General features: G+C 40.6%; 1 protein-coding gene across 1 annotated transcript; it reads left to right on the forward strand.

The window, feature by feature from the left end:
• Nucleotides 1-5,206: 5,206 nt before the first annotated feature.
• On the forward strand, nucleotides 5,207-11,300 carry LOC138602636 (immunoglobulin lambda-1 light chain-like). The gene is made up of 4 exons (XM_069674140.1): nucleotides 5,207-5,246; nucleotides 5,331-5,656; nucleotides 9,951-9,984; nucleotides 10,773-11,300. Exons 1-4 carry the CDS (start codon nucleotides 5,207-5,209, stop codon nucleotides 11,096-11,098), a joined length of 726 nt encoding a protein of 241 aa, XP_069530241.1. The 3' UTR covers nucleotides 11,099-11,300.
• Nucleotides 11,301-12,741: the final 1,441 nt, after the last annotated feature.

The following is a 12,741-nucleotide window of genomic DNA, read 5'->3' on the forward strand; positions in this document are numbered from 1 at the left end:
CAAACAGATTATCGTTTGATCATCAGCACTGTGGAGGAGGGAGACTCAGCAGTCTATTACTGTGAAACATGGGATAACTCTGCTAAGGAGCGAGTATCACGGTGATTTACACCGTGACAAAAACCTCCTCACTAAACACTTCTGCTTTTTGAGTCTCTGACACATCTACTGAAGCTCTCTGTAACTACACTACACAAGTCTTTAAAATGAATACCAACCAGTGTCCTCAATCAGATTTCTTTTTTAAACTTATTTAATAATCTCTCTCATCACTTAAAATGCAGAATAAACTTATTTCAATGTTTGTTTTCAAGGTTTAAGTTTGTTTTTTAATACAATACACAGCTCAGTGCATGAATACATAGTTTGTAGAGAATTCCTCTGTTCCTGTACATGTTGTGATGATTGTTCAACTAAGCTGCTCTTAAAGTAAACTGTAATTCAGGTGCATTATTCCTCCACAGTTCATCAGGCAGTTGCTTCAAATTCTAGTGCCTAGTACCATTCTATAGGAGAGTAGTGGTGGCAGTTACATTGACAGTATTGACAGTGAAAAAGTAGTCTAAACTTATATTGCAGGAGAACATGAGTTTAAAGATAGCACATGATATAAACCATGACTGTACATCATAGAGAAGAAAAGTTATATTGCCCATGATAGTGGAAGTTAAAGTGATTTTGCACATGGTCCTAATAAAATGACTGAAGAGCTTTGACGACCCCCCTCCTATCCTCCCTCTGTCCTTCGTTGTGGGATCATTCACTTGGGATGCAGGACGTGAGGTCTCTGAGGCTAATGCTGCCCGTCCCCAACCAGTCGTCTGTCCACTGAACCAAAGTTTGTTCCCCCTGTCTTACAATCCCATGTTATCTCCTGGGCCAGTTCGATAAATTCAATAATCAATGATATTATCAAATAAATTAATATTAATTGTTATTTTTTTCGCTTTCATATGAGAGGACATTTCATTATAAGTGTGTTAAAAGTGTAATGTTTTCTCTCCATCTGTGAGGGGCACTCACACTTGCCACTCACTGAGTTTGGTGAGGCAATCAGCTCAGTGCAGGGTCAGGTGTGTGTGTGTCTAATCGCCCCTGATTAGCACCAGGTGTGGGAAGCCTACATACATCCTTGGGTTCCAGTGCTCTGCGCTGACTCATTATCTCACCATCAGAGGTAGTGAGACGTTCTCTTCGTCCTTTCCCTTTCTGTGTGATTGGTGCTGGGTCGGTGTTTCTAACCCCAGCCTTTAGTGTTTCTCTTTTAAGGCAGCCATTGAGCTCTGGTTTAGAAGTGTTTCCCTGCTCACCCTGAAAGTTTTCTTTCTTGTCAGCTGCTTGGCAGCCGGGGTTTAGTTTGCCCTTATCGAAGCGTTATTTTGTCTGTTCTTAGTTTGCTTTTATTTTGGTGTTTCCCTCTCCCATATAATCGCTTGCAAGTTTTGTGGTCATCCCTTTGGGATAACTTTAAGACACCCTGGGTCTGCAACTGCATCCCATCCCCCATCATCCTGACAACATCCTTCTTTTTTATGGAACACTGTGGCACAAACTCTCATATACAGTATCACATCAAGCGTGTTTTATATAGAAACCTTAGCAAACAACCTAATTGAAGTGCTGCTAAGACACTATAATGATTTTTCCTTCTAACTTTTGTACCACCCCTCAGATCATTAACACTGACTCAAAGGTCATCAGCAGGCATTCAAAGACAACAGCAACAACAACAGAACAAACTGGAACAAACAGACTTCAGACAGGATGTGAAAACACATAAATCCTGTCAGTTATTAATGAATGAAAACAGTGCTGAGTGTGTAAACTCCTCCTCCTCCTCTGCTCCTCTCCTCAGTGTCTTTATAAGCTTCAGTCTCTCTTCTCCTCACACTCCAACCCTGCTCACCTCTCAGCTGGACAGTAAGGGACGTTTACAGCACACACTGCCAACATGCTGGGGACCCTCTGGACTCTCATCACTGCTCTAACATGTAAGGAGGCTGACTTACTGCAGCTTTCACCTCATGTTGGATTCATCAGTCTGTGTGTTTCTCTTGACTCCATGTCATCTTGTTGTTTCCAGGTGTGAGTGCTGTGACGCTGGTGACACAGAAGCCTCCTGTTGTGACGCTGAGGAGAGGAGAGACAGCCACCATGGACTGTAACCTGGGGACTGTTACTACCAGTGCTGCTCGCTGGTACAAACAGATTCCAGCAGGAGTTCCCAAATTTATGTTGTTTTTTTATCATCCCAATAGCGCTCCAACCTATGGCTCTGGTTTCTCTTCTCCAAAGTTCAACTCCACTCATCAATCAAAGTCAGATTATCGATTGATCATCAATAACGTAGAGGAGGGAGACTCAGCAGTCTATTACTGTACTACATATGACAAAACTGTTAACGAGTGGGTATCACAGTGATTTACACCGTGACAAAAACCTCCTCACTGAACACTTCTGCTTTTTTCATTTAGAGCTGTCTCTGATGGGGAAGAAGAAAAGATGTCAGAAACTATTCTTGATTTATTTTTCCAAAAAAAATTGCACATTAAGAAGTTTTCAAATTATTAAAAGCGACAGAGCGAGAGAGAGTGGGAGAGAGACAGAGAGAGAGGTAGTCTTCTAAAAGAAGCCCCGATCTCAGAAAACCAAACACAAACACATTTATTTTCCTGACATTAAGTCTCCAGATGTCCCCTTTTGTCATCTGTCCACTGGTCAGGTGGACAGTCAGTTGTACACTTAAAGGGAGCGCAGCACTCACATGTGACGTAGCCATCACAGGACTCTAGGTAGACAGAAGGCCTCGCTCCGCCCTTCTGAGCAGAGGAGCCTGAAATGCATCCTTCACCATGCTGATGCCAAACCCAGCTAGCAGCTTGACTTGTCTCCCATTACCTGAAATTGCCCGACTGTTAAAACAGGCTTTTGGGAAAAAAAGATACTTAAATAAAATACTTATCACGAGTGCCGAGGGCTAAACTTTAGATTTAAACTCATAACTTTGACACAATTTGTTGAGGACCTTGAAGATCATAAAACTGAAAAATATAGTGAATTTACATTTATGCATTGCTTTGCTTAAAAATAAATCATGTTTACAGACTAATTTACAACCAAATGAGTTAATGAACTCATGAAGGACAAACATGACATAGAAAAAGATTAAGTAGATAGAACAAGTAGATTTAACAGTAAAAAGACATCAGCAAACTTCCAAAAGCAACATAAAGACATGTTGTTCTGTGAAATGAAAACAGTGCTGAGTGTGTAAACTCCTCCTCCTCCTCTGCTCCTCTCCTCAGTGTCTTTATAAGCTTCAGTCTCTCTTCTCCTCACACTCCAACCCTGCTCACCTCTCAGCTGGACAGTAAGGGACGTTTACAGCACACACTGCCAACATGCTGGGGACCCTCTGCACTCTCATCACTGCTCTAACATGCAAGGAGGCTGACTTACTGCAGCTTTCACCTCATGTTGGATTCATCAGTCTGTGTGTTTCTCTTGACTCCATGTCATCTTGTTGTTTCCAGGTGTGAGTGCTGTGACGCTGGTGACACAGAAGCCTCCTGTTGTGGCGCTGAGGAGAGGAGAGACAGCCACCATGGACTGTAACCTGGGGACTGTTACTCTCAGCCCGGCTCGCTGGTACAAACAAGTTCCAGGAGGAGTTCTTCAGTTTGTTGTGAGGTTTTATCATGAATGGAGCTCTCCACGCTATGGCTCTGGTTTCTCTTCTCCAAAGTTCACATCCACTCATCAGTCGAAATCAGATTATCGTTTGATCATCAGCACTGTGGAGGAGGGAGACTCAGCAGTCTATTTCTGTAACACATGGGACAGCTCTGCTAAGCAGCATGTATCACAGTGATTTACACCGTGACAAAAACCTCCTCACTAAACACTTCTGCTTTTTGAGTCACACATCTACTGAAGCTCTCTGTAACTACACTACATCAGACTTTACAATAGTGGTCAACCAGTGTCCTCAATCTTTTCTTGAAAAGCTTATTTCATTAAAAAAACGTACTCAGTGCAAAAAAACCAAAACAATTGATAAAAGAGTAATTTGATTATTTACACTTAGAAAATCATTTCCGAAGAACAAGAATATAATTACATCAAAATGTGAGGAAGGGGCTTGTGGAGTGGCATTCACCAGGCAGAGTATAAAAATGAAATGCATAATTTAAACACAATATTATGCTTCTAACAAAAGTAAGACATAAAAAACAAGACAGATCAGCACAGTTGTTGGCAGCAAGGTGTCCCTAAATACCCATTGATTGCAGAAGTGTATTGAATCATAGTCGTGAGTCGCATCCAAACACAACAACAACCCTCTTTCAAAGGACGTACACGAGCAATCACTGTGATGAACAGTCTTAGATCAGACACTCATGATACGGCTGAGAGCGTTTTATAAGAACAAGAAAGATCAAACAAACAATGATGGAATAAAAAACAGCTTCATGTTCATAACAGGTCTTTGACTCATGTGACAAAGTACAGCTTGAACCAGCTTATATCAGCAGTCCATGTGGAAAATAATGGTCGCTTAGCAGAATGGATTTCAGAGCTTTTTTAAACTGCTGTGAAGACAAATTCAAGACATGTAAAGAGAGAGAATTCCATGATTTGGATCCTCTGTATGTTTACACAGACATTAGGAAGTCCTGGAATGAGGGGGTCTAAGGAGACAAGAGTTATGTTTAGAATCATTATAGACTTGATAATAATATGAAAATATGTCACAGATGGAGGGAGGAACAGCTCTTTTTATGAACTATGAACAAATCAGCCAATCTGGAAGTGGTTCATTTGATTCACACTGAGGACACGTAATTGTTGAAGCAGAGGCTGAGAGGAATGTCTCTGATGGACAAAGCTTGTGATTCTCAGTGCTCGTTTCTGAAGACGGTAAATGGGCTCACTCTTGGTCTGATGAGTATTTGTCCAAACTACAGTTTGTACATTACAACAATTGATATACTGTATATAAATAGTTTGTGAGAAATGACTCTGTGACACCAGATGAAACCACATACACACAGACTGAAAACAGTGCTGAGTGTGTAAACTCCTCCTCCTCCTCTGCTCCTCTCCTCAGTGTCTTTATAAGCTTCAGTCTCTCTTCTCCTCACACTCCAACCCTGCTCACCTCTCAGCTGGACAGTAAGGGACGTTTACAGCACACACTGCCAACATGCTGGGGACCCTCTGCACTCTCATCACTGCTCTGACATGTAAGAGATTCTTCTCAGTCCTTTCACAGCCCATCATTTCACACACAAACCTTTCACTCATGTATGTTTCTGTGTGTGTTACAGATGTTGATGCAGTGAAAGTGCTGACCCAGACGCCTGCTGTCCACACAGTTTCTACAGGACAAGAGGTTGTTCTCAAATGCAACATCGAGAGAGATGACAATAAGTTTGTCTTCTGGTACAAACAGGTTCCTGGTGAAGCTCCTCAGTATGTTCTGAGATTTTACCACTCTCACAGTTCACCCAGCTTCGGATCAGGATTCTCCTCAGACAGATTCAACTCTAAATCCTCATCAGACATAGATTACCAGTTCATCATAAAGCGAGCAGAGGCAGGAGACACTGCTCAGTATTTCTGTAACACATGGGATGACTCTGCTAAGGAGCAAGTATCACAGTGATTTACACCGTGACAAAAACCTCCTCACTAACTACTTCTGCTTTTTGAGTCTCTGACACATCTACTAAAGCTCCCTGTAACTACACTACACAAGACTTTAGGATGAATACCAACCAGTGTCCTCAATCTGTTAAAAGAACAATTTCTTATATAAACTTATTTAATAATCTCTCTCATCACTGAACATGAAGAAATAACTTATGCCATGTTTTGGTTTTGTGCATTTATTACACAAAGTCCATCCACAGAACTACAACTGTACCAACTCCAAATGAGTTTGTAATTAAAGTTCACTCTGCTGTCTTTGTGAGTGCAGAGTTTAGACAACTGTAATGCAAACAGAGTAAATATCTGTGTTCACATTCTGACTGATGGTGTTATAATAATGTCAGAGACTTTCGGCCTCTTTAACGGCTCATAACACAGATTTAACAGTGTTGAATCAGTTTGATAAAACAGTCGTTCAGGAGCATTACTCCTGACCTTTAGGCCCAAAGTTCATCTGATAACAAAAGCTGCAAAACAAAAATTAAATGCTTCTCAAAGTGCTGCTGAGACACTAACATGAATAATTTGTACCACCCCTCAGATTATGAACTCTGATTCAAAGAGCAGGCCTCCAAAGACAACAGGAACAACAACAGAACAAACTGGAACAAACAGACTTCAGACATGATGTGAAAACACATAAATCTGTCCTGTCTGTCTCATGTGCACGCTGACAAGATATTTCCCTTCACAGAATATAAGACCCCAACAAATGTAAGAAGTAAATCCAAGAACCCTTCAAAGAACTTTGTTTTTAGTAAACTTGTGCAAACCTCGCATACATTGTAAAAGCACTCAAACTTCATCAATTATATCAGACGTTTTCATTTGATTCAGACTTTAAATACGTCTTTATTTTGTCACATAACATTTTAGGAACAAATTTACAAAAGCAAAATGTGATGAATTTTGTCTTAACCCTCGTATTATCCTCAAATAAACTAACACATTTTACCCTTGGGGTCAACTGACCCCAGGGATATTTGCCTCCAGAAAATGATGACCAAGTCTTTGTGTCAGGCACTTTGTTTATTTGTTGAATACATAAACAACCCCTTGATAATGGAACTTATCGGTGAGTTGACCTGTTGTCTAGCGCCACCATCAGGCCACACTTTTAAATTAGAATGAATGTATCTTGAAAAGTTTTCATACAAATCTTCTCAAATTTACTGACAACATTAATGACCACAAGAGTATGAACCCTGTTGATTTTGGTGATGATATGACCTTTCCTGTAGCGTCACCATCAGGTCAAACTTTCAGTTTAAGAGTTAGTGTATCTTGAAAATCTTTCATCCAAATCTTTTCTAATTTGGGGTGCACATTCATGACTCTCACAGAATGAACCATATTGATTGATGTTGGTGACCCACCCTTTCCTCTCATAAACATATTTATTTAGTTATTTTTATCATTAACATATTTGTGGTTAGTCACTATAAAGTCTCACTCACCCCTCCTCTTTTGTTATCCCGGCTTGGGACCGGCAAATTTGTCATCCCAAGTACAATATTTTCAATCGATGGTGTTATGAAGAGCTCTAATGATGACTTGATGTCTTCAACATGGCTGATTGCATATCTGGTTGGGCCTGGAACCATTTTGATAATATTAGTAGCGCTAAGTCTACCCTGCTGTTGAAGTGGGGAAAGGGACCATAATATCTTTCCATTTTTGGAAGGGATCGTGTCTGCTTTTGGTTGAGAGACAACAGGAGGGTCAACACTCTCATTCTCATCAGATGAGAATGCCTCAAAATCAGGGTCCTCCTCAACCCAATCCTCTGTCTCAGAATGTCAGAATGCAATGTCCTAGTGGGAATACCCCGCCCTCCACACACACACCTTCATGCCCACGGTGCGGGAAAGTTCTCATGAGAATATTGTTTCCCCCTCCCCCATGTCATGTTAGCACCAAAAATGGAAAATTATGGTCCCTCTACTCACTTCAACAACAAGGTAGACGTGCTGTTAAGAGTGAGTCCCACCAGACACACAGTCAGCCATGTTGAAGACATAAAGTCATTATTCGAGCTCTTCATATAACCATCAATTGAAAATATTGTACTTGAGATGATAATTTTAGAGGGGTATGTGTAGTTGGAAACACTTGGATGTGATCAACTCGCAAGCCTACATTGGCTTCCTCATTTTGGCAGGAGTTCACACGTCAAGTAGTTTCCCACTTGCCCACATCACGAGAAGTATCAAAGTTCTGGTGTGAATAGTTGTTTTCCCCACCCCCCTGTTATGTATCAACTCTGCACCTGCAGGTGTGGGGATGTTAGGTCACACACACGGACACGTTTTACACAGCTAAAACAGCTTGGGGTCAAATTGACTCCAGAGGAACACCAATGCGTGCAATATGTGTTCAGCGCATTGAAAAAATATCATCATGATAATTTTATGCATAATCAGTTGTCCCCATCAAATTAGGAAAACTCATGAAATATGAAGCAAAAAAAAAAAAGTCAACTATTATTTTTTGAATGATAAACATTGAATGGGGTCAAATTGACCCCAAAGGATAACAGGAGGGTTTGTGTGGTGTTCGGGTCTGTGGGACCCGTTTTCAATGTTTACCAAAAGGAAAGTGATATGATTGATTATTATTTCAACCTCAGACTCCTTGGCTTTGGCTCATTTTCTGTGAGGAACATATAAATGAACACATTTTTAACGACTTCACACTGTACACCCCCCCTACACATTTATATTACACATGTGGTGTCCGGGTACACTGGACCCGAGGGTAGTGTGTGTGTGTGTGTGTGTGTGTGTTTTCCGCTCCTGCTATTCACATACAAGGTTGTAACATTGTTACATTTCATGCACTGAAACCTGTCTGCTCCAGCATTCCTGCACATGCTATCCCACCTGCAAATTGGGGGCGGAACACAACAAATAAATCGCGTTGCCTGTGTGCCTCTGCATCGCAGTCGATCAAGATGGCGAAAAGACTCTCTGCTCAGAGGGCCTTAGAAATTATTTCCAAAGAGAGAGAAGCTGGGGAAGGTAATTTGAAGATCACATTTCTGTCAAATTCTGTCAAAATACATATGCAACACACACGCTTAGTAAAACTCTGCCAACCATGTGTTGTATAGGCCCGCATGAATAGACTATATGTTCAGTGGGGCTGATGTGTTGTGTAGAGTGTTGTGGATACTGTATCCTAAATTTACCTCGGCTCTATCCAGTATCTACCTGTCGATCGATTGATCGATAGGCTGTGGCTCAGTGGTAGAGGCGGTCATCTCTCAATCAGAAGGTTGGGGGTTCAATCCCTGACTGCTGCAGTCACATGTCGAACAGTCCACGGGCACGACACTGAACCCCAAATTGCTGCTGGTGGCAGCGGCTATGAATGTGCATAGATCTGACTGGAGATTGGCCCTTAGGCCTTTGCCATCAGTGTGTGAATGAGTGAATGTTATATGTAGTGTAAAAGCGCGCTGAGTGGGTGGAAGACAAAAAGCTGTGTAAGTACAGTCCACTTACTATTTTAGATCGATATCTTAGATCTGTCTGTCTGTACAGTGGGGCAGGTGTTTTTCAGGCATAAAGGTGTTTAATTTCTGAGCATTGTTTCAGTGGGATTTGTTCAAAACAAACATGTTTTTCTTGTTGACATTGATTTTTCCATTTTTTTTAACGTTTATCACAGAAAACGGATTGCATTATTATTTATAAATATGATCAAACAGAGGTAAATGCTAAATATTAACCAGATATGCTGTCTTCATTGCTTGCAATTGGGATAAAGTAAACATCTGATAAGTATTTTATAAAAATTGTTATGGCTGTATTGATTTAAAAACCCAGTAATGTGGTGGGTCCACCAGACCCGCAAACATTGACTGAGTAACCAAAACATGAACACCACACAAGGGTTAAATCTGACATTTCATTGAATTCAGGATTTAAATTCTTCTCTGTTTTGTCACATAACATTTTAGCAATAAGTTTACAGAAACGTGATTACAATTTTTATTGAAGCACATCTAGATCACTGTTTACTTCAAACACAGAGAAAAGAATATAAACTGATTCACTAATGATTTGATTTGTTGGATTGTTTGTAGCTGCATTAAATGCAACAATGAAATGAAACAGAATGAGATGTTGACAGTGAAAGTTGCTCTCAACAGGATGTTTCAGTTCCACTCCCCTCATTAGTGAGAGTCAGGAGGTTTTTGTACAGCCATGTGTACAAACTGAATCACTGTGGTATTCGGACAAGGCACCAAGCTGACTGTGACAAGTAAGTACTTTTAAACTGCTCATAAAACAAGATGGATTTTCTCTTTCGGATTCAAATTGATATAAAATAATCAATTGTAATGTTACTTATTATGGACAATATTTAACAAGTGTTTGAGTGAATAATAGATCTCATGTTTGACATGTTCTTTGACATCAGGCTGTCTTTGAATGCAAAAGAAAGCTTTCCAAATGATCACTATGTTTGAAATATTTTCTGCAAATGCTCTAAAATAGTTTCATCGTGTCGGAATTTCTAACAGTGAAGCAAAATATACCAGATTGTGATTATTGATTCCTAAATCTTTGGCAGGTTTGATCGTTTCAAAACGTTGTGTTCAATCATTTGTAACAAATGTTTTACATTGTGACATGAACACCAAATGATAATGCTTGTAAAGTTTATTGATGAATAAGTTCTAAGTTAGTTCTGAATTGAGCGAATGTCATCCTCGCTTTTTGTATCATTTTGCTCTTTGAATGTTGGAATCAAAAAACAGATGACGACTGATGAATTGTGATTTTAAGATTGTTATATGAGATTAAAAACATTGAGAGAGAAACAGAGGGAGACTTTATGAACGTGTTTCAAACATTCAAACTATACTGATTGTTAAATGACGGAATATTTTCACTGATGATTTTGTTGTTTTTGCTGATATAAAATGTTTGAATGGAGCCTGTTTGTTATATTTGAAACACAACTAAGTAGTCTCTCTGTGACTGTCATACTTTGTGTTAATGACGTCATTTCTAGTTATTTGATGGATGTGCTTTGTGTATTTTCAGGCTCCAGCCTCCCTCCTCCCGTCCTCACAGTCTTCCCTCCGTCCAGTGCTGAGCTCCGGTCCGACAAAGCGTCTCTGCTCTGTCTGTCCAGTCAGTCTGTGCCTTTTGCAGAAGTGAGCTGGTTGGCTGCTGGGAGTCCAGTGAGCAGTGGGATCTCTACCAGCACGGCTGTTCAGCAACCGGACCAGACGTTCCACATCAGCAGCTATCTGTCCATCCAGACGTCCGACTGGAACATGGACAAGGTTTACACATGTAAAGTGTCTTTGGGCTCCCAGACTTCAGAGAAAAACATGGACAAGTCCCACTGCACTGAAGAAGAGTAGAGGAGCAGAATGAGCCTTTCTAATCTGCTTCTTTACTGTTTGTGCTGTTTGCTCATTACAAGGTTCACATGTTAGAAAAGATGTGTCTGCATGCTTGTAATACATGTTGTGACAGTTAGGTGGAGGTGTTGTATCAGCTTTGCAACTGCTGCTTTTCTCAACAATCATTCAATAAAACACAAAAAACTCTGTGAACCAAAAAGTCTTTGTGTTTATTTGTTCTACTGACAGCATCATTTATAATGATATTTTGACTTCAATCATTTTTACAAGCGCTGATTTTTCTTCTAATGTTCATTTCAGTGGTTATTACAGCAAAGCAGACACATAGATAACAGACAGATTTCTGTTTGATCTTCACTTAAATATGAATATTTCAATTCAAATAGCAACATTTTTATTAGGAGTTGATTTGAGGAAACAACAGATGTATTAATGTTACTTGGTTTTATCAGTAGTCATGACGACAGAGAAGTCAGATACATTATGAAGCGACTGAAACTGAGTTTTCATCCTCCATCAGTGAAGCATCACCTCTCTGCTCCTCCCTCTCCTCCTTCACAGGATGCACCTGCAGGCCTCCTCTCCTTATTTATTTGCTGCATGCAAATGAAGAGGTCAAAGGTCGGCTCTCTGTGACATCATCAACATTTGGTGAATCACAGAAAGTTTTCTTCTTATTTGTATGAATTATATTCATGTGTGCAGAGCAGGAGCTATAATCCTGCATTAGATGTCTCTCTTTAAAACAGCAGAAATATAAAAATAGGACAGAAAAGTTTCTTCCCTTTACAGAATATTTGAGAGCAACAAATGTGACAAACCTGCAGATTGAATCAAAGCTCCTCCTCCTGTCACTCACTCTCAGTTTCACTGTTGTATTAAATTGCTCCTCCAGCACCTCCTCTCCTCATCCTCCAAAGCCTCTAATCTGTCAGCAGTGAGCTCACTTTCCAAGTTACAAGGCCATTGTCAGCACACACTGCCAACATGCTGGGGACCCTCTGCACTCTCATCACTGCTCTAACATGTAAGGAGGCTGACTTACTGCAGCTTTCACCTCATGTTGGATTCATCAGTCTGTGTGTTTCTCTTGACTCCATGTCATCTTGTTGTTTCCAGGTGTGAGTGCTGTGACGCTGGTGACACAGAAGCCTCCTGTTGTGGGGCGGAGGAGAGGAGAGACAGCCACCATGGACTGTAACCTGGGGACTGTTACCGATTATTCTGCTCTCTGGTACAAACAGGTTCAAGGAGGAGTTCCTCAGCATGTTTTAAGGTTTCGTCAGACCTGGAGCGCTCCAAGCTATGGCTCTGGTTTCTCTTCTCCAAAGTTCACATCAACAGATCAGTCACAAACAGATTATCGTTTGATCATCAGCACTGTGGAGGAGGGAGACTCAGCAGTCTATTACTGTGCCACATGGGACACATCTGCTAACAAGTGGGTATCACAGTGATTTACACCGTGACAAAAACCTCCTCACTAAACACTTCTGCTTTTTGACCTGCTGATGCACATTGACAGCGATTTGAAGCCACCAGCCAATGTTTTCTGTTTCTCACCACTTGTACTTGTGGAAGAGTTTGCAGCTGTTTCTGATTTAATTCATATAATATTTTAAATCTTCTGGAGCACAAAG

The sequence above is a fragment of the Semicossyphus pulcher genome, unplaced genomic scaffold (genome assembly GCF_022749685.1).
Source record: "Semicossyphus pulcher isolate SPU_LCO1_2020_fin unplaced genomic scaffold, fSemPul1.0.p SCAF_23, whole genome shotgun sequence".
Classification (NCBI taxonomy): domain Eukaryota; kingdom Metazoa; phylum Chordata; class Actinopteri; order Labriformes; family Labridae; genus Semicossyphus; species Semicossyphus pulcher.

Bases quoted from the DNA above. Each gene is read 5' to 3' on its own strand.
- LOC138602636 (XM_069674140.1), top strand. From the start codon at position 5,207: ATGCTGGGGACCCTCTGCACTCTCATCACTGCTCTGACAT. The intron at 5,247-5,330 runs GTAAGAGATTCT...TGTGTGTTACAG, and splicing joins TCTCATCACTGCTCTGACAT to ATGTTGATGCAGTGAAAGTG. The intron at 5,657-9,950 runs GTATCACAGTGA...TGAATCACTGTG, and splicing joins ATGACTCTGCTAAGGAGCAA to GTATTCGGACAAGGCACCAA.